Source organism: Lonchura striata, chromosome 20 (assembly GCF_050655825.1).
Source record: "Lonchura striata isolate lonStrDom1 chromosome 20, ASM5065582v1, whole genome shotgun sequence".
Lineage (NCBI taxonomy): Eukaryota > Metazoa > Chordata > Aves > Passeriformes > Estrildidae > Lonchura > Lonchura striata.
Window position 1 is genome coordinate 15,456,813 of NC_140722.1, and position 27,496 is coordinate 15,484,308.

Consider the following 27,496-nt stretch of genomic DNA (forward strand, 5'->3'; position numbering starts at 1 on the left):
AGCAAGGTAAATACCAGCGTTGCGTATTTTTTCAGGCTTCTCCTCTTGTTACATACAGCCATTCACTCCCTTCTACTAAACAGCAGTGTATAGATTTAACCTAAAGGGCATTTAAAAGTCAAAGAGCCACAACTATCACTCTTCTTTGGTTAAAAATAAAAAGTAAGAATAAATTGTGAAAGCTTTGTCACTACTACTGACTGTAAAACCTTTCCCAAACAATGCTTACACAGGACAAACTGATGTATTGAGGAGCACCATAAAAACCCTTTGGAAAAATATCACAAAAAACAACAAAAACCTCAAACAACCAAAAAAACCCTCCAAAGACAGCACATTCCCAGCAGCTCAGAGCAGCATATCCCAGGACAACCTCACCTGTGGCCATCCTACCAGGAAAGTCAACTCAAAAAACAAAATAATGTTATACACTTAGTTCCATTCAAGTAGGTAGGTTGTTGCTGTTCGTCGGTTTGTTTTTTTCTTTAAATACTGTTAATATTTTAGATTTGCTACTCTGGATAGCACAGCAGCTAATACTACTTTGCATTAATTTAGGAAGTGGAGCCTCTCCTCCCATCCTGCCATACTTTCCTGGTTTAGAAATGTCTTGAAACTTGAAATTTAAAATTATTTCAAAGGTCAAGACAGCATCCTGTCATAGAAACATTGTCACAGAAACCTGTTGCATTTCAAGGAAAGAAAGAAATCTCTCTTGGGCAAGCAAAGTTGTGGTGTCATGTCACATTTTGCTTCACAGAAGTCCTTCAAAGCACAGAATTATGCTGTTAATTTAAAGCATGTGAATGAACTTGTTTAATTTTGCTAGAGCAGTTTTTTTGAAATTCAGGGTTTTTAGATGCCACTAGGAACCAAGTGTTAAAAACAAAAATCATTTGCATAAAATGACAAATTAGAACTTGTCTCTGAATCTGCAGATCTAGAGACCAACTTGTGTTAAGGATTGGACTTACTGCTAAGCAGTCACCATTACTGCTAAATTATATTCAAGGGTCAAAAAGGTGAGTTTATTTCTTCTGAGCCTTGTTTCTGATGTTCCTGTTTATGCTCTATGATCTGCCAATGTATGAAATGAAAAGGAAAGCCTTTTCTTTTTATAAATGCCTTTAACTCAAGCCTAATAAGCTAAAGGAATAGATGCTATTGGTGCTCCTGATGTAAAATCTCCCATAAAACTAAGTCTCAGAAGATGCAGTACTGATATTAAAAAAAATTACATAATTTGCTAAACAGGAGGAAAACCTTCTCCGAATATCCTCCAGGCTGTCCACTTCAATAGCCCAGTGCCCTGCCTGGCCTGGTCCTGGACATAAAGGAAAACCCAAAGGGGTCTCGGGTGGTCATTGGCCACCACAGTCAGGTTTATTATGAACACTTGCCAACATCACGAGGCTACACAAATACAGCCATTAGTTCCAAGGGGCATAACTTCTGTGGAGAGATACAGCTGATTTATCAGCTCTAGCTGGGATGAAAGACTGAGCAGTGCATAAAAGACTCAAAGAGACATACTGGATCATACAAATGATTAGCATTGAAACAAAGAGACTGCACACCTACTGTATTGACTCTGTAAGCAATACTTTAAATAAAACTGCTGACACTTCCGTAGGATGGACAGAACAGGATTACTTTCCTCGTTCCCAAATGCCACTGTGGTAAGAAGAACTTGCTCCTGTGGTGATACACCAGGGTCCCATTTGCCCCATCCCCTTCAGTCCCTCTCTGGACACAGCTTTCCGTACAGTAGCAGCCTCACTGCCAGGGGGGCAGGGTGGTGCCAGCCGCGCGTGCCGGCTCGCCCGCGGCGCAGATGTCGAACACCGCCCCGATGCGCAGGAAGAACCTGCGCAGCACCGCCCGCAGCTCGGGGATCAGGTCGAACTGCATGATCTCACACAGGTACGGGTAATAGGCCGAAGCGTGTGCCCTGAACTGGCCAAGATACAGAAACAGAACGTCACTCTCGATTGCTAGAGCAAAAGAAAAGTGTTGACACATTCATGGCTAGAGCAACTTGTTAAAGCACCAGGTCTCACCCAAGCCCTCCCCAGGGCCCAAGGGCTCCGTGTTGTTTGTGGCAGCAGCACACTCAGGGCGAGCTTTGGTTTTACCCCCTAAACCGAGTCAGGGTTTGTGATTTCTCAGCCCACAGGTAATACCAGAGTCTATTTGTAGCAACATGAATATTTGGTTTTCTTCAAAAGAGCCAAGATCCTGAAAATTATTCTTGCCATTGCGGTCAAGGAAACTGGAATTCCAATTTTACCATTCCTGTGCAGCTGTAATACAGCATAAGAGTGTCCCTTCCTGCACATTCATTGTGGTTTTATATGAAAGCTGTTCAGTAATGCTATCTGCATTCCCACGCAACTGGGAATTGCATGGATGCAGCCCCATTTCCACAATGCAGAATGCCTGCAGACAGGGGAGCTGCCACTGCTGTACTGCACAGAAAGCGCTCACTATGAGGAACCGCCCACCTCCAATCTGGACAGAAAGAAATAAAGACTGAATTCAGGCTGAAAAAGGAATGAAAAACATACCCAAATGCAGACATTACTTCCAGCCTTTCTTACCTTTTCATCACTGATTTTTAGTGTTTTTGTTAAAAGCAACAGCAGGAGATTGGTCCAGGCTTCTCTGTGGCTTTCTGAGTTGACAGTAATAAAATATGCCAGGGCTTCGCTGCACACACTACAGAGATGGCACAGTTCACACAAAGCATAGAGAAAACCCTTATAAAGTTTTTGCTTACATGCTGTTTGTCCTCTTAGTGTACTTTGTTTGCAAGCAAGATGCACTTCCATGGGAAAGTTTTCAATCACATGCAACAAATTTAACTACACAAATTTATTTTTTCCGGTACAGGAATTGTTCCAGGTAACTGAACTGAAATACTTTTCATATAACTGAATGGAAATACTTGATGACAGAGACGGAAAAGGAAAATTAATCTGCCTGATAAACATTTTGTAATTGAAGTGCTGTCACTTTCAACCTGCAAACATTATTTCCTCACCCTGACATTGGGACAGCTTAGGCAACAGCACCTCGAGAGAGCTCTCCCTCCAAATTTGGACTGGTTTAATAAAGATCTGCACAGCTCAGCATCACACATTAAGGAAGAATTATTATTTTATTAATAAATTTTTGATCCCTGCTGCAGATTGTCAACACAAGGTACAAACTGTACTACTTACTATGGTTATTTTCAGGACACTTTTAATTAAAGAAGGACTAAACAGATTAACATGTCCATACATGCTGATAGATCAGTATCCACTGTATTAGTACTAAGAGCAATCTGGAAGATCTTCATATTTGATAAGAGACTAGTACTTCCGACTTTTATGTACCAACTCACCAAAATCTCTTTTTATATTAATTTAGAGCTATTTTCTACATTTGTTTAAATTCCAGGTGTACAGCAGCTTATACTGCACTCTTTTTCAATTAGTGTATCCTCCTATACACCTCTATTACTATGTACTCAGCCGGGAAAACTATCAGCCACCACCACTTGCATAAAGAAAAGCCTATGTCAGGCAAGAAGGTGCTCCACCTATGCCGGGCAGATTGCTTCCTCCCTGCTAAGTGAACTTTGGGTTCAGAGTGGCCACCCCTCCCCGTCCCACCTGAGCAGCCGCTGCTGGACCGCGTCCCAGGCCTCTCGCCGGCTCTCGTCCACATACATCCGGAACAGGATCCTCAGGCAGCATGCCAGGCTGCTGGTCTCTTGTTTTAAGAGATTGGGTTTGGATTTACCCTTGAACCCTAGAAATTAGTCCCACACAGGACAAGAGGGAACATCCAAAGCTGGTGTTACTAGCCAAAAATAAATTTTATCAACAAAATCTGCACTAGTAACCAGTAACGATTTCTTGTCCAGACAGTATTTCCTCCTCCTTGATTTTGACTGAGTTCTCATTTATTTATAAAGATACTAAACTACAGCAGTACCAGCTGTGCAGCTCTACTTTAATCAAAAAAAGCAGATAATTTAGCAAACAGAATTACTCAAGTCATCAGGAAGGAGACTAGCAATAAAAGCATGCAACTGTCCAATAAACTTTAAAGGTGATTGCAATGGCACATTGTTGTGTCATGATACTTAAAGCTAGAAGTGTAGTTCAGCATTTTTATGAAATAAAAATAAAAGCCTCACCTGCTCTCCATAACACAGTTCGCTGCTCGTAATTTGAATTAAAGGCTTTTGAAAATGAGTGAGACTCTTGCAGACAATCCAGTAACTTAAAAAGGTGATGTGAAGACATATATTTATACATTCCTTGGTCTTCTGTGTCAATGTGGATAACTGCATCCAGTGTGTCTCGCTGAAGAGCAGGGGGAGAGGGACACAGAGAGAGAGAGGGCACATGCTGTAAACTCCAGTAACTCTAATTCCATTTATAGTGCAATGCAGTAGAAGTGCACTACAACACAGCAAGGTAGTCCTGTCAAAGATCATAGCTGTACTCTTCTTAGTGGGGTACTTGAGAAGAGAGAAGTTATGATCTATCCTAGTTACTGATAAGAAAATAAAACTCAAAGAGCGAGGGAAAACATTGAAACATTGCAGTCAATTACAGCAATATGGTAGAGAACATTTCCTCTTCTCTAGAAGCTGACTGGTACGTCTGTTGAATTCTGAAAACATCAAAATGAACAACAAAAACAGTGTGGGTTTAAATGTTGCCTACTGTAGAAATTCCCCATCTTTGGCTCATGTCAAATTTAATTAAATTGGTCAATATTTTTAGCTCACTTCACTCACTTAACTATAACATCCCCAAAACACTACCTGAATGTACTAGCCAGAACTTCCAGCTTATGGCTTTATTAACAGAGCTACCATGCACTACTACCCAGAATAAGAACTTGCAGGGACAGGGACATCTCTGAGGTTGGCAATTAATGAAATCTTGACCATTGACCTTGCTGAAGTTCAACTTTTGCAAGATTTCCTGTGCAAACATCCAGAGACTGAGCAGAGCCTCAGCTGTGGCTAAAAGACAACACTCAGTCTAATGAGCAGAAATTAATGCTTTCTCCGAAACAAACAAAACCAATTTTGGAAGTATGTATTCATGATTAAAAACAACTATAATCTATTACATTGATAATAAAAATTGAAGTAATATAATACAATCCTACAACAGACAGACCCCAGGCAGCACTGGAGGCAGACAAAAAAAATCACAACTTAAAGAGTAGTTTACACACACATTCAGGGTAATGCTAAAAATCAGAAGAAGACTCTATTTTGTGAACATGTCAGAACATTCCATAGTTTGTACTTTACTGCCACCAAGGTTATAAGTAAGTCTGATGGTACCTGAGCTGCAGCCATGTGCTCAGCATCTTCCTTCTTGCTTGTTGCTGGATAGAACACTATGTTGTCAATGGTCTGTATCAACTCCAGCTGTACCACACACTTGATCAGGAGGCCAGCAAATAGTTTTTGGTCTAATGAAATGGAGCAACACAAGTCTCAGAAGCAATTCATGATGATCCATTTACAGCAGGCTAGCAAAATACGACATTCCTCTTAATAATTCTATATTTAGTAATCCTGTGAATTATCTTCTAAAGAGAAAATCTCACTGCAAGGCATAAACATAAATTGCAAAGACTTATCTCAAGTTTAACTGCTCCAAAACTTTCTGTAGAGAGCTACAGAAATTAATTAAGACTGGCTATAAAGGTGCATTGAAAAAGCTTGTATGTTTTCCTTACTTGTGTAAGGACCACCTTTCCAGCTCTCATCTGTTGGATTGGAATATTGGCTTTGTCCTCTTTCAGAAGCATTTTTATCCATGCTGCTTAAAGACTGGTGATCTAGGTCCAAATCCTAGAAGAGAGTGCAGAGCAATTCCAGCAATCCAAAACACTACACACCAAATACAATCTACTATCAATTAATTGTCAAGAGTATTGACTACAACAAATATTTCAAAAGCTAACCTAACAAAAAACTCTTCATGTCAGTTTATCACCCTGAATTAACTCTTACCAAGTGTTTTTCAGATGAATCTTCCTCCATTCCTACAGGCTTCCATGTCAGCAAGCTTCACAGAGTAAAGAAACAAAACAACAACAAAAGATCAAACAAAAAATAAAACAAAACCGAAAAAGACCAAAAAGTGTAAATATTGTTGCTTTAGAATTTGGTATCAATACAAGAATTAAACTTATAAACTTACACATGAGGAATAGTTGTTTTGAAGATTTCTAGCATACAATTGCATGTCTGGCCCCAGACTTCAGGGCTGAATTTCTGTCCATTGAGTATTACCAGGTTTTCTAGGCAGTTTGTACCTGATCGTGCCAACTGCTCATTATCTGCAAAACACGTTCCATATTTATCAACTTCTACAATATCAAGGAAAAATTAAGTAGTCCCTATTACTGCTTCATTAAAATTTTTTAGCAATACTGTGAAATGCACAGTCTCTTGGCTCAAAGCCTACCTATACAATATGTTACAACAATATGAAGCTGAAGAACCTACTGAATTAAAAAAAAGAGTTTCAAAATAGCCTTCATGAGATGGAAGAGGTGGAAGTCCAACCAGGGAAGATACAAGACAGGGCAGAGGCAAAAGGGAAGCACAGAGTGAGAAAAAGGAAGGAAAAGCAGCAATCAGAAACTTAGGATTTACTGCAAGATCGTCCCCCATATTCCATGGTAGTAACATGCAGGATTTCAGGTGTAAGACTTGGAGCCAGAAAGAAAACATGTTCTTTACAAAGCTGTATTTAGAAGTACTCGCTGAGTGGCAGAAGGGGGGGAAGCAGGTGCCAGAAAATAAGAAAAAAGAAAAATAATCAGAATGCATGCACATATCTATATGTGTAAACAAAGGAGGTAATGTATCACTGCAGTCAAGCCACAAAAGGTTATTGGCAGAAGGTTCAGGAGATCGACACTGTTCTCCAAAAGCTTTTGCTGTGTCACAGAAATACCATGAGCCCCTTATGAACACAGTAACAAAAAAGTTGCCTAAGTCAATAAAAAGATTGATGCTCAGATATTCAAGATACTGCATCAATCTACTGCAACACATATTGTCATAATGGGAACTTCCATTCTTCAAAAATTCAGTTAACCTTCCCCTTCTTAAGTAATGGACATTTAAAACTACATTTAATCAAAAGGTACAGGTAAATAAGGTACCTTGTTTTACACACCAGTGTAACTGTGCAAGTATGTCAGGAAGAAGGATCTCATGCAAAGCTTCATAGAACTGTGTGAACACGTCACAGATAGCATAAAGGGCGTGGTTGCACGTCGTGGTCATCCACTCTGATTTCTGGGACAGAAAATGTAAAGTCTTTTGTTTTATGGGGATTCTTCCATGATGACAACACTTTGCTTACACATGGCTGGTCAAGAGACAGCTCTGAGGAGAGAACTCCGAACTAAAGCCTCATGACCACAGATGTCTTGTCAGAAGCACTTAGTTGGCCACATGAACACTGGTCAGAAAATTGCACATGTTCACAACAGAGGGAGAACATTCTCCCTGAAAAGAATCAGATGGACACTCACACAGGTCACTGGATACTGTGGCAAGTTTCATTCATGCCACAGAATTTGAAGGAATATAGAATATGTTTAGTTAAGTATGGGGCAGTATGGGGTGTCAGTAGAAAGTGCTGACTCAGATGTGCAAGTTCTTAAAAATACTAACTCTAGGGCATGTTTGCTTTTTAGTTTTTTGGTTTTTTTTTTGTTTTACCTCTGTTTGTTGCTCAGGGAGTTTCATATTATCAAAAATCCGAAACACAATTCTAAACAGGTCTTGCCACCAGTGCTTTTCAAAAGTATGGCCGTAACTCTTCATGATTTCAAACATCACTGTTAAGCCTCTATAAACAAACCCAAACAAGCATTGGAACAGATGTTAAAATTTGTTCCTGTGATATCTTCACTGAATTAATTAAAATAAAAGAAAAAAGGAAAACAATGAAAGCTTAATTACCTTGTACGAACATCTAACTTGCAACGATTGATGATACAAGAAAGTTCAAACAAAATAGGAAACCATCCTCTGACCCATACTCTGTCCCCAGGAGCCACATTCATGTCATCACTTGTGTATTCTCTTAATACCTTGAAGATCAGTAGGAAAAAAGGTTTAAAGAAAAAATTATCTCAGAAATCATTGTATGTGACAAATTTAGATACTACCAGTGGTACAGACAAACTTGGAAAGTTGGCTTAGTTCCTACTATAACACTCCAATTCTGCGAAATATAAGTATAGCACTGAGATGTAGCTATTTGCAAAAATACTAGAAAATAATCTATGGAAATAAATACTTTAATCTGTTTTTATTTCAGTCCAGGTAAAGGCCTTAGAAGTTGCTGAGGTTTGGACTTCTTAGAAAGCAACTTAAACAGTGACAGATAACTGTTACAGCAATACACGTAACAAGGAAATCTAAAATTGGCAGAAACCAGTTCTACAAGTCTCTGGTACATTGAAGGCAGCATGCACTAAGATGCAACTGCAGTGTAATGCCAGGCACTCCTCAGCCAGTGATTAATGCATTCAGTAGTCACACAACAGACTGATGGAGAAGAATACACATTTTTAACCAACTGAACTAGACATAACTAGGGCGACAGAACTGGAAGCACTGCATTCCAAGTCATCTTAACACCACAAAAACAAAGAAACAAAGACTATTTAATTCAGTTATTTCCCATTTGGACTTAAAAGACTTAACATTACTTAACTAGCTCTAGTTTACTGCTCACATAATACCAAAATTTCTCCTAACTGAATGATTAGGATTAATCATTCAATTAAAAGAGCTTTTTAATTAACAGAGCTTTCATACTCAAACTTCAATTTCAAGTGTTTGAACACAAACACTTGCAATTGAAATTTGAGCATGAAAGCTCTTAGTAGATTAATCTCCATTTAACAGTAGAAGAGTATGAAAATGCAGCAGGGGCAAAAATTCAAATGTACCTGTGGTCTTTCCGAGACATATTTTGCACAATAGCGAATAAGCCTGATGGCTTCCATGCTGGTGTCTGGGAAGGCAACGTTACAGGCAAACTCAGAGAGGCATTTTACTGCATCCTGAAATGAGTCAATTGCTGCTGGAAAATGCTGCTGAAAAATATTTGCTGTGAAGAACAAACAAATACATTTTTAAAATTTAGTGATATTAAAATCCATAGATAAACTGCATCAATCTAGGCATGTCACCCATGGCATACTGCTACGGAACAGACAAACACAAAAGGACCAGATCTTCTACATTAAAAATGGTTCTTTGCCCTCTCTTGCATCCTTCCCTGTCCCACCTCACCAACCACATTGCCAAGTTCTACAGCAGAGTATCTGCATGTAGTTTGTCCTGTCCACAGCATTCAGGAGACTTAAAGGGTGTGATGCAGCTGCAGAGTTTAAACAGTCTGGCTGCAAGGCTGTGTGTTTACTTGCCTGGAAATACAAAAGCCTTATTCTGATGAGCCTTTAGAAGCAGACTCACAGCAGCCAGGCTAATTTGGGTGCATGCATCTGTCAAGCATTACTTACTAACTATGTGTGCTGTAGTCTGAAAGGCCAGCTCTACAATATTCCCATCATGGTCTGATGCTGCTTGATGAAAAACAGCAAAGATATTTTTCCAGCCTGAACGAATGTTACCAGCTTGGGAGTTCACCATCTGAGCAATGCAGCGGATCACCATGTCTCGAATAGTCGGAGATCTTAAAAAAAAAAGAGAAAGGAAAGCAAGACTACTTTACACTGGCACAAAGTAACTCCCCCACTTCCCTGTAGGTAACCATGACCCATACTGTTGCAGAGGATAGATAGATATGATTGTTATCTTAGCTAGCCGAATGTTACACCATACCAAGTGACATCCTTAAAGGACTAAAGCTAAAGCAGAAATTGCTGTGCCTCACACCTGTTTTTCTTCATAATATGCTCAAAAGGCCTTAGGAAGTCTTTCTGGAAGCGGAAGTTGGCTAACTCTCCCTTCTCAAGAAATTTCATTGACAGCTGCCTTAATGAGTCTACAGCAAAGATGGCAACATCTTCATTAGGGTTACACCCAACCTAGAAGAAAAGCATATTTTCAAACATTTATCAGTTAATGTGTAATTTATATAACAGATTCCATCTCAAGTTCCATCTCAGCCCACTAAACACTGCTAGCACATTCTAGTGTTCTGATACTTGGGAAAGAAGGGGTTCTTGCTGAAGGGGACTTTATGTCATTTCATCCATCTAAACAGACCCGTGGATTTTGAATGAATCAAGCAGAAATGTAATAGCCAGCTAGATGCTAAAATTAAAATACAGTACAATACAATAAAATAAATGGAATCTTAGGTTAAAAAATCCCATCCTAACATGATTCAATTTCCTAAGCAAAACAACTGTTGTTAAAGAATCACCTGTGTACATTTTAGAGGAAAACTAACTTGGCATTTTATCCAAGGAAAAGACAAAGAAAAATCACAAAAATACCAAATCCTATAATGAAGATTATATAAGTAAAGATCATTCCTATAAACATTTCTGTTTGTACACTTTAGATTTTTAAATAGGTGCTTCTTTTAAGTTCCTTGAATGGATTTTTTTTTTCAATATCAGAGTTTAAGCCACTAACAACACAGAAGGGAAAAGTTGATTAAAGAAGTCCCACTATTTATGCACCTTGTGTAACTTGATTTTAAAAAATACCTTATTGAAGTGATCCCCAATCACATGCCAAATCCTCGACCACTGCAGCCTGATGCGGTTCATGTTGTAGTAGGAGATCTCCACGATCTTTTGCAGGCTGAACATGCGCGGGTGGTGCGGGGACGCCAGCTCGTCCATGGACACAGCACACAGCCACCGCACAAAGTCAACTGCACGGGAGAAGGCTGCTGTGAGCCAGGCTGCTCCTGTGCCAGGGGCCCTGGAACCCAGCATACATACCTATGGCATTCCCGTCCAGCCTCGTGGAGCCCGTGAAAATCCTACAACAAACACAGGAGTTGAATTGCAGCTGCACATCCACAGGAACCGATTACAGCTCAGTGCTGCAGCAAAAGGTCAGCACATCTGGAGGTACTTCACAGTTCTCCATGCCATGAACTCTGCACCCCTTGTATTCTTGCTCCTTGGCAGCAGTACATGCATCTTTCCTTAGTCTAAGCATCCTCTTTCCTGCACCAAGTCACAGTCTACCATACTCCTGCCCCATTGCAGGAACAGGCACAGGCTCACAAGTTTACCCAGGCCAAGTTATGCTGGAACACTCAATTGGGTGACAGCACATTATATTTCAAGGGGACAATAAACAGACAGAAAGCTTTGCTACAAGACTTTACTGGTTATCAGCCACCTTTGATCTTTATATCCTCTGAGAATATGGTTGGCTGTGGCTGTCAAAAGAGACAGGGGAAAGACTATGGATGCACTGCTGTCCCTTCTTCCCCTTCAGCTGTTCAATCTTGAGAGGAGTTCAGACTGCTGATAGTGGCCCCTATAGAACACTGATAAAGCGAAGAACATTCCCAAATGACCTGAACTTTGATGTGGTAACAGGGTGTTTATAGTTAGGATAAACACTGCAAGTCTGAATATACGATTGTGCAGGCTTGCACCATTGCATCCGTAGTTACTAAGAACTCCCATTCCAACACATAGTTTAGGATAGAAGCACGTCTTTAGACTATTTCGGAAGGTCAGATGACAAAGACGACATTTTGAGTAAGAGTGCAGAGGTTACATTCTCAGTACCTGTCCACTGCTACCACCACACTCTGTGAGCTGGTCTCCCCCACAGACTCCTGGATGCTCGCCATGTGCCGTTTGTCAGCCCCACTCCCAACGAGGTTCCCTGCCACAAATTCATTAAAAACAGTATTTGCCATCAGGAAACAATGACTTTATAGTAACTCCAACAGCAAACAAGTAAACAAAGAGAACTGACTACTGTTTCTAGCTACCATGTAATTTATGTGGAGCAGATAATGCCTGTGCTAGATCTATGACAGATTATTAGACAGCTAAACATCATATTTATTAGGTTAAGATGATATGATATTGTTAATTAAATTTGGAACAGAGAAAATACCATTTTAAAACATGAATTCTAAGTTAGCTACAAATAGTTAATGCTGAACACAGTTCTGTATTCATTGTAATCATTATTACAGCATTCACTCCAAACTTTTTTTAAAATTAAATTATTTCCTTAGTGGTTTCGCAAAGATAAGGCAGCTTGCCTTGTCCCTCTAATTTTATACAAAAATCTCAGATTTGTTTGTTGTAAACACTGCAGAAACAATAGGAACTGGAACAGCAAGCCCAACATGTAAAGATAAGAAATTCCTTTGGAAAACCAATTGTCAGCTATTGAAACATCTATTAATTCCTAAAAATAAACAGCTCTTTTTTCTATTAATTAATGTTTTAACAAAAGCATGACTTCGTACAGCAAAACAGTTTTGACAACAACATATTCCAACAAATAAATGTGGAGTAGTTATTAAATAGCTTAACCAATTCCAAAATTACAACAGATTTGGTAATTATAAACACATATTGGAATACAGTTTCATTAATTCAACACAGCTTCCCCTGGAAGCAAGTAAGTATATTTGAGTATATTATAACATTGAGGACTCTTTAACATCCTTACTCCACTTGTATGTGCGCCTTTGTGAAGTTCAGGATTAATAATCTTACCTAATCCCAGGCTCATAAACTCTTCTGCAGAGGCATAGCCCTTAATGCTGCCTTCTCTCTCACGCCCAGAACCAGACAAATACCGAGTTTTCACGCCAGTTCCTATGAGCTGTGCCAGTTCCAGCTGGCTAATACATTTCAAGATCTAAAACCAAAAGAAATTTAACACTGTGTTTCTGCACACTACCATATTTTTATTCTTAACATATATTTGTATTTAATATTTATGACCTTCCCAGGTTCTCCAACCATTCAAACAATTTAGGCCATTTTAACAGTTTTGATGGAGCTAAAACATTACTAATAAAACTGAAAATTAAGTTGACTGCATTCAATATTATCAGCCACCATGAATCATTCCAATATAAGAACAAAATAAACAGTGCTCCAAAATCTAACTATTGAAGGATACCTTTTCATTACTTTTTACACCATCAACTTTCAACACTATAAAGATCAGACTGGAGCTGATCTTGTAGAGACTTCATTGCCCTAGAGAGATAAGACTGAAACACTGCAGCTCTCACCACTTGAGTAACAACATTCCAAACTAGACAGTTTAAATGCCAATGCTGTGCTTGCCTCCTCCTTCCTCCCCACAGCCACATCCCTTGGCTGGCACAAGCACCCAGGAGAGTGTGCAGTGAGCCAGGTCTGAGCTATCTGTCAGCTCTAGCACATTTTGGCTCATATCATGTACTCCAAGACTAGAGCCAGAGAACATAATGCAGCAGAAATGCTCCTTTTAGCAACAGCACAGGCTTTAAGAAAATACATATAATCCTGATAGCTCATATTTATCAATCATCCACCAAAGTATTTTAGCCCCAGTTTTTCATGTGCTTATGGTGTACATGTTGTCAAACATTGCACAGACAAGTCTGGACCTGTGACCTAGAATATTTTTGTTTCCATGAATAAGAATACAATAGTTTATATGAAGAATTTTCTCAAGCCAAATGAAAATTTTTATATAATTTAAATCCTATATCAAATGCAGCCACAAAAACTACAATATTGTCACACAGTTTCCACAGGGTCTTCAAAAAAAAATGCAATCCATTATTTTTATCTACATATTAGAAAAAAAAAACTTTATATAATGCACTTCCTTCACATTTTTGAGCAAGTTCGGGGAGCTGATAGTAGTAGAAAAAACCACATTCACTATTTAATAAGGATTTACCTCATGCCAAGAATTGCCAAGATAGTTGCCATCTGTGTGAGCAACTGTAATGAGTGTCTTAATAGTATCGATGTTCTTCTGTTTCATTTCTGTAATGCTGGAACTGGCAGTCAACAAGGAAAAACGAGCAAGAGCCTGTACATAAGCGTCTCGTTCAAGCTACAGGACAGAGAAACAAGCATGAAAATCAAGTCCCCAAAGAACCAGAGAAAGCAACTTGCCTACAAATTTTCCTTCTATGGATAGCTGGCACTGTTAGAGCACTTTCCAGCTAAATGACAGTAGGATGCCAGCAAATGCTCTTAACAGAAGATTCAACAAAGAAAAGCAGAGTTGATTACATCAAGATTACATCAAGAAAGCATCTTGATTACATCAAGAAAGCAGATGAGACATTTCATCTTCTATGTATAGGCTGTTTGTAATTCTTCACCTGCCTCCCATGGCCCTCAGCAAGAACCAGGCTAAGTGTGGCACCAACCTGCATTCCAAAGATACAGGCTATCCTAATGGCACAGCGAATTCCTTCCAAACACAGGGATGCAACTTCTGGGTCATCACAGTTCTGCAAGCCAACACTGTAAGCTGCCAGCAGTGGAGTCCACACAAGCTAAACAGGAAGAAATTAAATTCAGAGGCCGCTTACAACTTTAGCCGAAAACACTGGTTACTGAAGCCAAATATATCCAAAGAGTCCCTCTGTTTCATTAGCAAACTCTTCAGAGTAATTTTCCACTTTTCTTCCCATGCTTTAAACTCTTCATAACAAAGACACAGTGAGAACCTGACACTCACTTTGAACATGGGTCTGACATGATCCAGGTGAGTGGCACTAGTGAAAGGTGCCTTCGCATGGCTCACTGCCTCCATGAGGGCTTTGGCTGTCTTTGCCATTTGCTCCATCTCCAAGTTGTACAACAACCTCCGCTGCTTCTCATTAGCTACGCCTAAGGGGAACAGCACACACAGACATTACTTGCTTTTCTTACAAGAGCATATTCCTTCTCTTCACACTGAGCATCACAAAATGGTAAATAAAGGTATTGCAAATAAAATCTAAAGACAGAAATCTTGCAAAATCTTGGAAGTCAGGAGGCTGCAAGCAAGGAAGTCCAGCACTAAAAACTACACCCAAATTTAAGACTTTATTCTGTACAAAATAACCAATTCGCCCTTTAGTATATAATACATGCTATTACCTAATTGCTCCAAGTCAGAGGTGTATACTCTATTAAGTCATTCTGCCTGTAAAAGTGGATGGAAAATCCTGTGTTTTCTTAGGCTCACAACCCCAAAACAAAAGCCCTCACCACCATGATAACTAAATTAATAACTTACTGCTTCTTTATCCTTATACTACAGAGTGCAACTTCAATTTTCAAGCAAATTAATTTTGTTCCTATTTTGATTGACAAAACTTGCAAACAGCATAAAAGCACTGAGAAAACCACTGTGCTGAAGATTCAGAATTCACTAATTTGAATTAAATTAGTATAAGCTATTCTGAGTAAAAGTAGGGTACAGCTGGGGATAGTGGTTTCTACTGCATGCCACACAAAGGAGCCCTTATTTGGTCTGGATAAGGAGAGGTGTCTGTAGATTATGACAAAATCTCTAATCTCTCTGGTTTTCAAACACTATCACAAAGACTGTGACACCTCCCAGACATTGAATTATGGAAAAAGACAGAAAACCAGCCCAAATCAAGCCCTCACTCATTGTAGCACATAAAAGCAACTTAACTGCAAAGTAAATTCCCCCTTGAATTATTCCTCACACTTGTGTCTCAAAACCCCTAGAAATCTGGTTTCTAGTGCTGCTCTGCAGTGGTGCCAGAGGCACCTACACAGCTGCTCCCACCACAGAAGGCAATGTTAAATTGCGACTGAGCCAGTTTCGTTCCATATACCTCTACCAACCATTCCAAATGTACTTTATGTATTGCCCCAAGGTATTTTCACAAGGACTCTGCACGCCACTGTGCCATCCCTTAGTTCCTGCCACAGTTCAAGAGCACTGTGGTCTTCCCAGTTTCTAGCTCCTTCTTACTTGGTTTACTACACTTGGTTGTAATTGCATATTCTTTTGTCTCCTTCATCGCAATTTTCTTTCCTTCTATTTCTTCATAGATTGTGGATAAATACTCTTCTGGCAGGTCTTTACTGTCATTAATTCCTCGATTCATTTTAATGTACTGCTCCTTTGTCATTTTATTTTTTACCTGTAAGAAGGAATAAGTTGGATATCAGATTTTGAATGCAAGATCCAGGGATGTTTGGACCACTGTAAGTTTGGATTTTTAAAATTTCTACCTGTGGACTGTGCAAGTCTGTAGTCAGCATTATAATGGAGTACGCCAAAACATAGGCAGTGTCTGCACTAGCAAATATTGTTTGCCTGAGAGAGGAAAAAACAAAACAGGTTCATGGACTCTCAATTCCCCCTCAATCCATTAGCTCTAGTTCCATATGCAAGAAAAATACCCAGAAGTGCTATGGATTCAACCAAAGAGCCAACAAAGACTGAGCCATCAGAAATGCACCAAACCCTGAGCAGTTTAAAACACAAACAAAAAGGAAGCGGGGCGGGGGGGAGGGGGAAGTGCATCATCTTTGCAATATTGAAAACTAGACTGGGATTTTCAAGTACATTCCCTACCAATTACCCAAAGAACAATAATGTATAATCTTAAAAAAGTTAAATGACAGCTTATTTTTTTACCCAGAGTTTCATAAAGATAGATACAAAACCAACCCACTGATACACCAACTGGACTAAGGAAAGGAAACTAATTAAGCCTGACTAAACTTCAGTGTTTCTTGCATTAGGAACAATAGCAACTTTGCCTATTTGGTATCAAATAACATATACACATTTTGTTCCACATCTAACAGGCAAGAAAAAGCACTGTAACATGTTATTAGTTGCCATGATTTTTTTTTTTAATTCTAGCCATTTCTATTGCTTAATACAGTTTTTTATACTTGACTGATCTACATTTGTCTAAAATTGTCTCTCTATTAGCTGTTGGATTTTAACATACTTAGGGCTTCCCTTTTCCAGTAATTCCTTTTAGCAAGTACTTGGGATTTAAGGAAATGTCAGCATCAGTATCCTTCCTCTCCACTATCAACAGCAAGATCTCCTCCTCACACAAGCCCTCAGATGTTCCTGGTACAAGCTGAATCAATCCCCTGCCCCTAAGGGCCACACAACAGTACAGCCAGGGAACGTTCCTTGGCCACTGATCTGATAGAAAGGGTTTCAATTACCGTTGGTTGCATTCAATATATCTAGCAGCAAACTTCTCCATTAATCTATCAATCTTCTGGGCTTCACCTGGCAGACGAAAACCTTCCAGAAATATACGCAGAGCAGAGACAAAGTCTTTTCCACAGAAATCAAGCTGGTCTACGTAGGCATACATCACTTCCTTGTTAAACTTGCTGCTTTCCCCAAGAAATTCCCCTACTTGAGTCTAAAAAACACAAGAGACAGTTATTACTGTGCAATCCAAGTGCCAGTTCTGCAAGAGGGTTTCTATGCCAAGAGTTGCACAGCTGTCAGCCCTGCAAAGCTGACAAGCTGCCGTGTGGGGAGAGCAGCCGAGGGAGGGACAGGGGTCACAGATATGCCCCCTCAGTCTGCATCTTCCTGCCTCCCTCACTGCCAAAGGCAAGATCTGCACGACTGCAGAGCCACAGAAAGCTGAACTGTGCCCAGCTGCACACGCAGCAGAGAATGCTTGGCCACTGCAGCACATGATCCTCCCTTGCTGGCAAGGGACTGCCAGCAACTGACACTGCTGTCTCCCTGCAGCCTCCAGGGACAGACAACATGCACATTCCATTGATGGGGAACCCTCAGCAGCTCACCAGAACACAGGACTTTACTGAGAAGCCTAGGACAGCAAGCAAGCAGCAGGTAGCTGCAGCATTAGGTATGCCCACGAGGAGTCTTGCACGTTCATTTCTCTAAGACATGAAATCCAGAGCAGGGGAACACAGACACCGGGGACAGGGCCAAAGGTACAGGGGCAAGGGTATTAATTGTGCTGCACATAATCTTACAGAGCACAGGCGTTCCTCTTGGTGCAAGAATTGTGCCAGGTCCTCTGTTGTAGTGCCAAGCATTCCCTGCTCCTGTAGATACTGTATTCCTCTCTTTGGCTTTTTATTAAACCTATGCAGACAAAAACACGGGAAAATTGACAAACAATTAAAAATATCAGAGCCTATAAAATTTGAGTTTTACAGAGTCCACATAAATCAAAGATTCTGTGCTGTAGCTCCAAGTCTTTTCTTTCTAGTTAGAAAAAAGTAAAATAATGTGCAACAAATCTATTACCTGTATCACACCACAGGCTCCACCTCATAAGGTACACCGAGTTGCTGATAACCTTAGAAGCTATTGCTGAAAAACTCCAAAACTCACCTTTTTGAACATGAAAAATGTGAAACTTTACATGAAATGTTTAAAATGTTGTTGTTCAAGACCTTTTTCTAGTATTTACAACATGTAGACTTTCAAATTAATGAAGAAGAAGTAAAGCATAGCTGCACAATGATTTAATTCCTTGAACTCTATTTCAATAAAGGACAACAAATCATGTAAGAGCTCCAAGACAACTGTGTCCCTCAAACCAATTTCTCTCTACACGTACACCCTCTTGTGGAGCTCAGCCAGCAAAAAGGAAAGCTGTGAAAACCCCTTCCACTCCACCCAGGATTTTATGAAATTTCTCTTAACTATAACAGCCTCCCGCATTGGTTTTCACAACAGCAGGCAACAGTCTTCAGCATTAATATTAATTTGTAAGTGTCCCTACAGGTGTGACTGTGAGACCATAAGCAACAACATATTTTATTTAAAGTGAACTTTAGTTTTCCTGTCATACTAGGCTTACAGTTCTATCCCATGTTCAATTATTTCCTTTTGTTGCTTGATGACTTCAAATTGCTCTGGATCATCTGGGACAGCAGTCTGGGTACCAACACTTCCCACTCCTGACGATACAGTGGAGTCCAAGGAACTGACACTGCTCCGTCTCCCTCCAGTGTCCAGGCATTTACCTTCAGCCATTTCCTGTTCAGATGGTTTATATGAACCTATTTACAAACAAGGTGAGATTTAACTTATCCTTGTTCAGTCAAGACCTTTTAGTTGCAGAACTTTTAAGCAGAAATCTGAGAGTTAATAGTCTTATTTTTCCATGTATACTTTTTGCCAGTCTGCACTACTCTACATGAAGATGCTGTATTGATGCAATTCTAAAAGAATCCAACAAAAGGCAGAAAAGCAGCGGCATCTATGGAGAAATTCCAGTACTTCAACTTAGTAACTCCAAGACTGGTCCCATGTCTTGTTCTACATCAGCCTTTATAGTAGACAAGGGCCTAGCTAAAGCTCATCAACAGAACCTGGTTATTCAAAACTGACACTTTGAGAATCACTCACTACACCAGCACTAACAGCTATTTGCAAAATACCTCACTTGTGTAAACAAATTGTTAAGGTACAAACCTGGCACCCACACTTCTGAATAGCTTCTAAACAGTGAACAAACACAAGAATGAACTGATTAAATAAATCAGTCTCTCCATACAGAAACAATCTTACCCAAGCTAGTCTGATGATTGGGGTTCACATAAAGGTCTTTGCTCCATTCTACCATACATTTTAAAATAGAAACCAAACATTCAAGTCCTTTTTTCCTCAGGCTTAGTTCCTAAAACATGAAGAAGAATAAAATAAAAAAAAAGAAAAATCAAACCAACAAACTGTTCAGCACAGTCTATACAACAGTTTCCCTCTAAAGAATGGAAAAGTATAATCTTTAAAATAAAATGCTTATGGTGGAGATATGGCATAAAGTCTGTGCGAAGCAAACCCCACAGCCAGTACCACTGGTTATGCACTTCAGAAAGGAAGTATTTAACTGAGGCAGAGGAAGGCTCATTTGGTCCTCTCTCCCTTGCCAGTCAAACTAAAGAGACAAGAACCAGCCTGGTCTTACAATGCAAACAGGCAGCAAAATCACCAAGTAATTAATGGCACTGCTTCAGTATCCAGTTGCAAATTATCAAACTAATAAAACGTAAGTAACATCAGTAGGTTACAGACAACAGGAACCTCTGGAAGTATCTGTAACAATGCAAAGATAGAACTGTTTATGAAACAATAGTACCTTATCTTCAAAGCTGTTTTCCTTACCTGTAAAGGTGTCATTCCTAACTCATGCCCACTTCGTCCCTGTGCGATTTTGGATAAATCATTTACAAGACGTTCAAATATATTAGCAGCATTTAAATCACAATCATAGTTAACATAAATATCCACTACACACTGGGCATCTGGAAAATAAAAGGAAATTAAAGTATTAGGATTCGGTGCAATAGAAATTTTAAAAGGAATCAGCCAGCTGGAGCAGGCACTGCAGATGAATCCAGACGTTTAACTCAAGCACTCTAGGACCAAATTCAAATTTTCACACTTAAACACTATATGTGCCATTTCTTCTCAAAATAATTTTCATCTGCTGCCAGAAGAAGTGATTCTTTCACAGAGTAGAAATACCTGCACAAATTCTAGTTAAAGTCTGAATCACCATCCATTTGTGTTCAAAGGAACTTGAAGAAGTCTCTAGAATATTCAGGAAGATCTCTTTGAAGAACACCTGCAAAATAAATAAGATTAAGGACTTGATAATCTGAAACTTATTTGAACCACATCAAATGTACACATTCATTTCTGTTCAATAATTTTTCTTGAAGAGTAATATTTTGTGCATATTAGAATTTGGATACGGTACTAATATATTAGTTTAGCAAGCAAACCAAACTAAGATATTAAAATGGAAGCTCCACCTATCTTTTTACCTTGAGAACAGTATTTTGAGAACTAGAGCATATGCAATTTATAGATTAAAAGTCTCTTACCTCAATCTGCATTTTTAAATGGGTCTTGAAATTTGAAAGCAGCGTGAGGAAGATGGCAAGAGAGAGCTCAAACACATCAGGAACAGAAGAGACTCCATTTTTAGATAATGCTACACAAAGATATTGCTTGATTGCATTGATGAACATTTCATGTGTCCTGAAAACCAGACCAGCATTCTGCAGCACTGAGAGAAGCAGCTGGAGAGACACAACCTTGGAACGCAATTCATGGGATCTAGAAAAAAATTCAACATTAAATGGATTTCTATATTTTTTTAGTATATACCTGCATTCGACATTAGCACTGTAGCAGTTCTCTACACCAGGAAGAAATTAGTGCTATTTTGATGCATTTAAATGCGAGGGGCAAAAGGGGTGGAAATCAGCCAAGTGAATTTTGAACTTTTACCATCCAAATTTGAAATTTTTTCAGTAATATTAACACCTTAGACTAGCCTTATAAATGTAACTCAATGCTTCTTAAGCACTTCCCCATTCTCCCACCAAAAGCTTCACAAATACTATAGTCGAGGCCACTCCAACTGGTAAGATTAATAAGCCTATTACACAAAACCCAAAAATCTCAAGTATTGAATTTTTAATAATTTGAAGCTATTTTCAATCCTAGGTTGGTTAATCAAGTTAACTAAACCAAGGGTCTGACAAGTGGATTTTGAACACCTGCTTAACTATACAGCAGCAACTGAACTGTCCCCAAAAGCTACAGGACAGAACAAGAAAGCCAGCCACATTACTTGGGATCTGGTGGTCCTTCCCCCAGCGGCTTCATGGAGAGCTTGCACAATGACCTGAACACTAGGAAGGCATCCTTTTGTAGAACATGGGAAAATCTGGCAGCAGCTTGATGTCCAGATACATCAGTTTCCTTGAGAGTAAGAAACACAACACAGACCCTCAGTGAGACAAAGAAACAGCAATTAGGAGATTCCACAGCTCCTCTGAGAATCAGCTATAGTTCAAACTAAACCTAAACAGGATTACAAGGGATCTGGATCTTTTTACACATGTTGACTGACCCTTTATCTCTGTCCCCACTCTGTATTAAAATACAACTAATATAATCAATTTTAGGACAGGTATGTTCAATATATGCTTAAACTGCAGCTGCTGCTTCCTTTTTGAACCTGAGCAGAACACATACATTAGAGTTTCTGCCTCTTTCTTCTGCCAAATCCCACCTTGTTATCACAATAAAAACATTTCTTCTTTTGTAGATGTATATTGGCATCCAGTGCAGTTATTTACCAGATTATCAGTGGAGGAAACAGACTGCCCATCATCTGGAATCCCGTTTGTTTGTACATTCTCATTGCTAGAGCCAGAAAGAAGAGTATCTGCAGCCTCTAATGCAGGTTCTGTTACCTGCTTTTCTTCAGCCACTAAAGGGGAAAATGGAAAGATTATTAAAATCATGCAAGAGTTTTCTATCCCATGACTTTGTGAACCTCTACCACAGAGTGGCACAGAAGTAGCACTAGTAAACTAGAAAGTTTCTCAACTATCAGCAAAAGAATATGGTGATACAACCAAAACCTGCTGCTTTAGTACGTAAAATTACTTCCATGCTTCTATAATCAATACATATACAACTATTTTACTTTAGAAGACTTTACTACCTTTCACAGCTGACTCCACCACATCTTCCAAGATGCCTTGAACCATTTCCTTTCCTCCATCAATTGTTTCCTCTAATGAAACACAGAGAGAATTTTTAATTTAGTATTTTCTCTCAGGAAGATTAAAAGACATGACAAAGGCAGAAGCATAAAAATTTTTAAGTTTTCTTCAGCATCTCTCATTGAAAGCAATTTGTTAGAAGTCATTCAAAAATACTCATTGATGTTATTTATGTTGTTTGAATCAAAGCACCGATACTTTTAATGCAGTTGTTTTGTCATTTTTATTTATCAACTGTTACAAACATTCCTAATTGGGATGCAGTATGTGCTGATGATATGGTCTTCATAATATGCACCATTTTTACCGCAGGACTTCAATTACCTGAGACCGGTTCTGTCACATCCCACATACCATGACAACTCCCCTCCTTTCCTTCCTCTTTATCAACCTGTTCAAGTCAAATTCCATTACAATCCTCTATAGTTTAAGTACACATGGTTTAACTGGAATTCTAGGGAGAACAGGAACCTTTCTGCAGCAGTCACAGTGTAGACACAAGCCGAGGATGGCAGCACACTCTGAAAGCCTACTGAGGAGAGCCAAGGGAGCCAGTCACCCCATCACTGCTCCCCCAACAGCACTTTTCAACAGGCTGGCTGCGAGTGAAAGCAACAGACCCCGTATTGTGCTCACCTGCTGCCCGCAGGGCAGGGGCCCGCTGCAGCTCCCTGCAGCTGGGCTCTCCAGGGCCGGGCTCCCCGTTGGCCAGCATGCTGCTGGCAGTACCAGCTCTGTCTCCCCAGGAGCTGTGCTGCCGCTGCCCCGGCCGTGGGGACCGCGACCCCGCCACCGCGGGGGACTGCGGCTTCTGCGACCGCTCTGCTTCTCTGGACTCCTGCAGCTTGGAAAACACACGGAAAGATTAATCCAAGTACAAAATACACAGAGGGAAATCCTGTCCATGACGACTGATGTTCCTCTGTGAACTCACCTCTTAACAAGAATCAGTGAAACTACAACCACTTGCCCAATGAGATTAAAAAGATACGCTTCAAGTTCATTTGAAAAGCATCATTTGTTTATCCAGTGCCATTTGACAGAAGCTATGGTGTGAAACTTTGTTATCAGCAGTGCATGTCATCTTTTATGTTCAATTCAGTCAGCATGCCTCACTGCACAAGTTGACAGGTTTTCTTACATGACAAATCAACAGATATGCAACTACAATAACAGATTCATCAAAAACAATAATAACAAAAAAGTTTTCAGTCATTTGCAAGTCTAAACATTTGAGATGAGAAAAAGTAATAGCTACTTACAGCTTGATTTTCCATCCGTGTAAAAATTACATTTAACATCTGTGTAAGGGTAGCTTTGGCAGTTGTCTGATTAATAAGATTTTTACTGGCCAGATAGATGTTGTAGCAGGTTCTAACAGTTTGAAGAATTGTTCCTTCATGAATTTCAATATACGGAGATGTTACTACAGTGAGAAGAGCCTAGAAAAGTCCATAACATGGTACAAGTGAAACCTAAGCCAAGTAAGCAGCAATGCTCCTCATGCATGTCTTCCAGAATAATCACTGGGTTTGCTACAAAACACAGATATCTTTTTTTAAGGTTTTACAAGCAACAACATTTCAAGTCAAAGAAAGTTCAAAAGGACTTCCACATCTCTGCTCCTTCCTGAGCTGTTCTTAGAAGGTCTTATCAAAACTAAGGGAGATACTCCACCTCCAAAAAATTTACTATATTCCATAGCTTCATTTCCACACAAGAGCCAACTGGCCTACACTAATGTCAAACTGGACTACTAGAAGGTTCATTAACTTCTAACTTCCAACCTCAGCTACAGTAATCCAAGAATATTTCAGAGCCAGAACACACACCACTGACGGACATTACATGTTGAGAACATACACTGGCAGCTGCCTGGAAAAATGGCCAGGGGAGCAGACAGGCTTGAACAGTATTCCATGGCACTGCATCCCAATTCCAGGGCCTGCTATCAGGGCTGAAAGCAATTCCCTCACCTGATGGAGGTGGGCACAGGGAGCCACTAAGTGGAGCACCAAACTCTCTGAAAGATAGTTTATCTCAGAAAGGACAAACATTTTTAAAAGACTCCTTTACATTCTGCTTTCCCAACAGGAAGTACATTTTCCTCACCAGTTCTGCCCTGGTGACAGCCTCCCTGAATGCAGTGACACATGGAACAATGTAAGAAAAGGAACAAGTGGGCCCTCAGTAATATTTTGCTTTTATTTTTTTTCAGTTACGAAATGAGAGAGAGAAGGCAAATTAACGTTGCACCAAAATAAATTTGCATAAAATACCTTAATTATCTGCAGCTGTACTCCTTCATCTGTTTGAGGACCCTGAAAGCAATTGCAAATAGTTTCCACTATTCGGTCAATCAGTCGTTTCCCAGGAGCTCCGCTGTCTGGAGCATTGCCAGTGATATGCCCATATGCAATCAGTTTCTAGGTAGAAAAAACGCAGCTTAGATGACCATATACTGTTAAGAAAAATACAGTTCAGCACAGCATAAAAAGGTGTGCTTAGATAGCATACCTCACTTAATCAGTTTTAATGTGAAAATTTAACACCATCTATAGTCTGGCCAGCAAATAGTTTCACTGCTCACACATGTGGACGAAAGAGATTTTAGTATGACACAAAAGCTTTTTCAACTCAGGCCATTTCTTCACACCATAACCAAAGAAAAAAAAATTAGCACCAGTTTTTTCCAGAGTGTGACTTCCTCTGTCACATCAGCACCAAAGGAACCCCATGGTAACACTCCTTGTGGAGCACAACAGACGAAGCACCTTTACTGCCCGGTGTAAGGAGCCCCCAGCCCCAGCAAAGGGGCTACAGCAGGGCAACCACACTCCTCCCTGTGCCCAGTGTGACCCCAGGCAGGGGCTGCTGTGACCCTGGGGCTGCTGTCACCCCGGGCAGGGGCATTCCCTGCTGCAGGAGCTGCATGCCAGATATGGTCACTGCAGCTTTCTCCATCTCACTCTGACGAAGCTTACCCACAACACTTACCTGTAAACAATCCAGGGAAGTACTGACTATGCGTGGAGACTTTGACTGGCAGGCCAGCTCAAATGGAAGGAAATATTTATCTGCTTCAATGAAATTTGCTTTTGGTGGAGCAGCAGTGCCTTCTCTAGGTCAGATACAAAGAATTATTAAGTTTTCTAAGCATGTATATCACAGCAAACTACACTTTCTCTTTTTTCTGAATTTAAAGGAAAATAATGCAAAGAAGCATAAAAATGTACTGCAGTTTTCTTGCATATACTTTCTTAAACAAGGATTAATTTTCTTTAAAAATCACACAAAACCCATTTTACATTTATTTATGTTCTATCTGATCTTTTTTGTATCTTCTTCAGCTTTACTCTTCCCTCACTACACTCCAACACTGTCCCACTGTCTGAAATATTGGAAAACTCCTACACAACTGATATATCTACCCATGTTATTCAAAATGGATTAAACGATGCCCATAAGCAGAACACTAAGCAAACAGAAACACATTTGGAGACCCATCTGTTCATTTTCAATCATAGCACAGTGCTGGAAAACTTTTTTAAAACTTTTATTGCAGTAATATTTAAATTGGTGTTCTTGATCTAGGTAATAAAGAGCACATGCTATCAAACAGGGGGTATGTACTGCTCCCTATTATTTCCTATCAGGCTACTGAGTCCAGTAAAAGGAAGCAAAAAAACGGCACCTTTTAGAAATTTCACAATTTTTTCCTGGTGAAATTCACAGGCAGTTATGGCTTGAGTACCCACAGCCACAAACATTGTGTAAGTGAAACACACAGGTCAGGCCACATGTTCTTGGCAGAAAGGTGGGTAACTGGGTATTCACAAATTCACTGCTATAATGTATATACACTCTTACACTTCCACAAAACTATTCCATTTGCTCTTTTCACACACTTCTGTTTAGAGTAATTAACAATTTACCTTTGCTTTTCCAGCTCACTTTTTATTTCATCTGGAAGAGAGAAAAAGAAATTCAAGCCTTCGTTATCACCATCAATAACACAGTAATAAAGTAAAGATGTTTAAGTCTAGTTTTGCACTTCAGTGTTTGCTACTCCATTTCTGTAACAGCTCAGCTTCAGAGATTAGAGTTTCACCAGTTATTGAAAAGTGTATCTTTCCAATTTTGCATTTAAAAAGCTACTTTTTCCAAACAAAAGGTATCTTTCTCAACAAAAGGTATCTTCAGAACCCTCAGATATAGTATGCAACATCTATTCCAGTGTAAGTCCACATCACAGAGTGCTCAGGCCTGCAGAAGCCTTTAAACTACTGGATAAACCATGAGTTCAATGCATCCAGCCTTCCCCTTACCTGCAGTGCCAGCTAGCCTGCTCATCTTAAGCCTTACAACAGGAATCAGCTGGACAAGCTCCCAGGAGATAGGAAATCTCAAATGCACTTTGTCCTTTTGACAGCAGATTTTTTTTTTTTTTTAATTACACCTTTAAAGAGCTTTTCATAAAAATAAATACAGGGGCAAAGAAAGTTCCTTTCTCACTTCTCTTGTATACAGCAGCAGATCCCAAAGATTCTAGTCAGGCTTTTTGACATCCCCACGATGCACAATACAGACCAGCATAAGCACCACTGTGAACTGACAAATCTGTATCTAAAACAGCACCCACAGTAAGGCTGCACAACTCATCATCTGTAACACCAGTAGAACCTTCCATCCCACCCTACAGCACATGCTGCAAACTACCCTGACTCTGCAAATTACCACGCTTACAAATCTTCTTTCAATTATAGGTATTAGAAAATGATCATTCATTCTGTACTTATACTCCACAACTCTGGAGAGACACCACTGTTTGCGGTCAGCTGTCCACAGGTCAGATGATTTCAGTGCTGTCTGTGAACCTCAGGAATTTCTCTGTCTCAAGAGAATCAATACACAAATCACACTAAAGAACAGAGAC

At 39.7% G+C, this 27,496-nt stretch overlaps 1 protein-coding gene across 3 annotated transcripts in view; it reads right to left on the bottom strand.

The window, feature by feature from the left end:
• Window positions 1-1,351: 1,351 nt before the first annotated feature.
• Window positions 1,352-27,496, bottom strand: part of ARFGEF2 (ARF guanine nucleotide exchange factor 2) — a 31,968-nt gene continuing 5,823 nt past the window's right edge. The window contains exons 2-39 of one of the 3 annotated variants that reach the window (XM_021539221.3): window positions 26,496-26,526; window positions 25,558-25,681; window positions 24,840-24,986; window positions 23,823-24,002; window positions 23,197-23,404; window positions 22,500-22,571; window positions 22,129-22,262; window positions 21,618-21,748; window positions 20,863-21,097; window positions 20,501-20,600; window positions 20,138-20,277; window positions 19,544-19,652; window positions 18,831-19,032; window positions 17,995-18,106; window positions 17,197-17,402; window positions 16,237-16,321; window positions 15,974-16,145; window positions 14,720-14,871; window positions 14,406-14,534; window positions 13,925-14,083; window positions 12,739-12,883; window positions 11,788-11,887; window positions 10,981-11,021; window positions 10,741-10,910; window positions 9,959-10,110; window positions 9,583-9,755; window positions 9,007-9,167; window positions 8,009-8,139; window positions 7,766-7,895; window positions 7,201-7,336; window positions 6,228-6,366; window positions 6,038-6,092; window positions 5,761-5,875; window positions 5,360-5,490; window positions 4,190-4,358; window positions 3,660-3,798; window positions 2,601-2,718; window positions 1,352-1,956 (exon numbers count right to left, since the gene is read on the bottom strand). In XM_021539221.3, coding sequence (XP_021394896.3) covers window positions 1,777-1,956; window positions 2,601-2,718; window positions 3,660-3,798; window positions 4,190-4,358; window positions 5,360-5,490; window positions 5,761-5,875; window positions 6,038-6,092; window positions 6,228-6,366; window positions 7,201-7,336; window positions 7,766-7,895; window positions 8,009-8,139; window positions 9,007-9,167; window positions 9,583-9,755; window positions 9,959-10,110; window positions 10,741-10,910; window positions 10,981-11,021; window positions 11,788-11,887; window positions 12,739-12,883; window positions 13,925-14,083; window positions 14,406-14,534; window positions 14,720-14,871; window positions 15,974-16,145; window positions 16,237-16,321; window positions 17,197-17,402; window positions 17,995-18,106; window positions 18,831-19,032; window positions 19,544-19,652; window positions 20,138-20,277; window positions 20,501-20,600; window positions 20,863-21,097; window positions 21,618-21,748; window positions 22,129-22,262; window positions 22,500-22,571; window positions 23,197-23,404; window positions 23,823-24,002; window positions 24,840-24,986; window positions 25,558-25,681; window positions 26,496-26,526 — 5,213 coding nt within the window. In that variant the 3' untranslated portion in view covers window positions 1,352-1,776. Of the gene's footprint in view, window positions 1,957-2,600; window positions 2,719-3,659; window positions 3,799-4,189; window positions 4,359-5,359; window positions 5,491-5,760; window positions 5,876-6,037; window positions 6,093-6,227; window positions 6,367-7,200; window positions 7,337-7,765; window positions 7,896-8,008; window positions 8,140-9,006; window positions 9,168-9,582; window positions 9,756-9,958; window positions 10,111-10,740; window positions 10,911-10,980; window positions 11,022-11,787; window positions 11,888-12,738; window positions 12,884-13,924; window positions 14,084-14,405; window positions 14,535-14,719; window positions 14,872-15,973; window positions 16,146-16,236; window positions 16,322-17,196; window positions 17,403-17,994; window positions 18,107-18,830; window positions 19,033-19,543; window positions 19,653-20,137; window positions 20,278-20,500; window positions 20,601-20,862; window positions 21,098-21,617; window positions 21,749-22,128; window positions 22,263-22,499; window positions 22,572-23,196; window positions 23,405-23,822; window positions 24,003-24,839; window positions 24,987-25,557; window positions 25,682-26,495; window positions 26,527-27,496 lie in introns of those variants that run through there. The other 2 variants (XM_085558350.1, XM_077786970.2) reach the window with 2 other exon arrangements.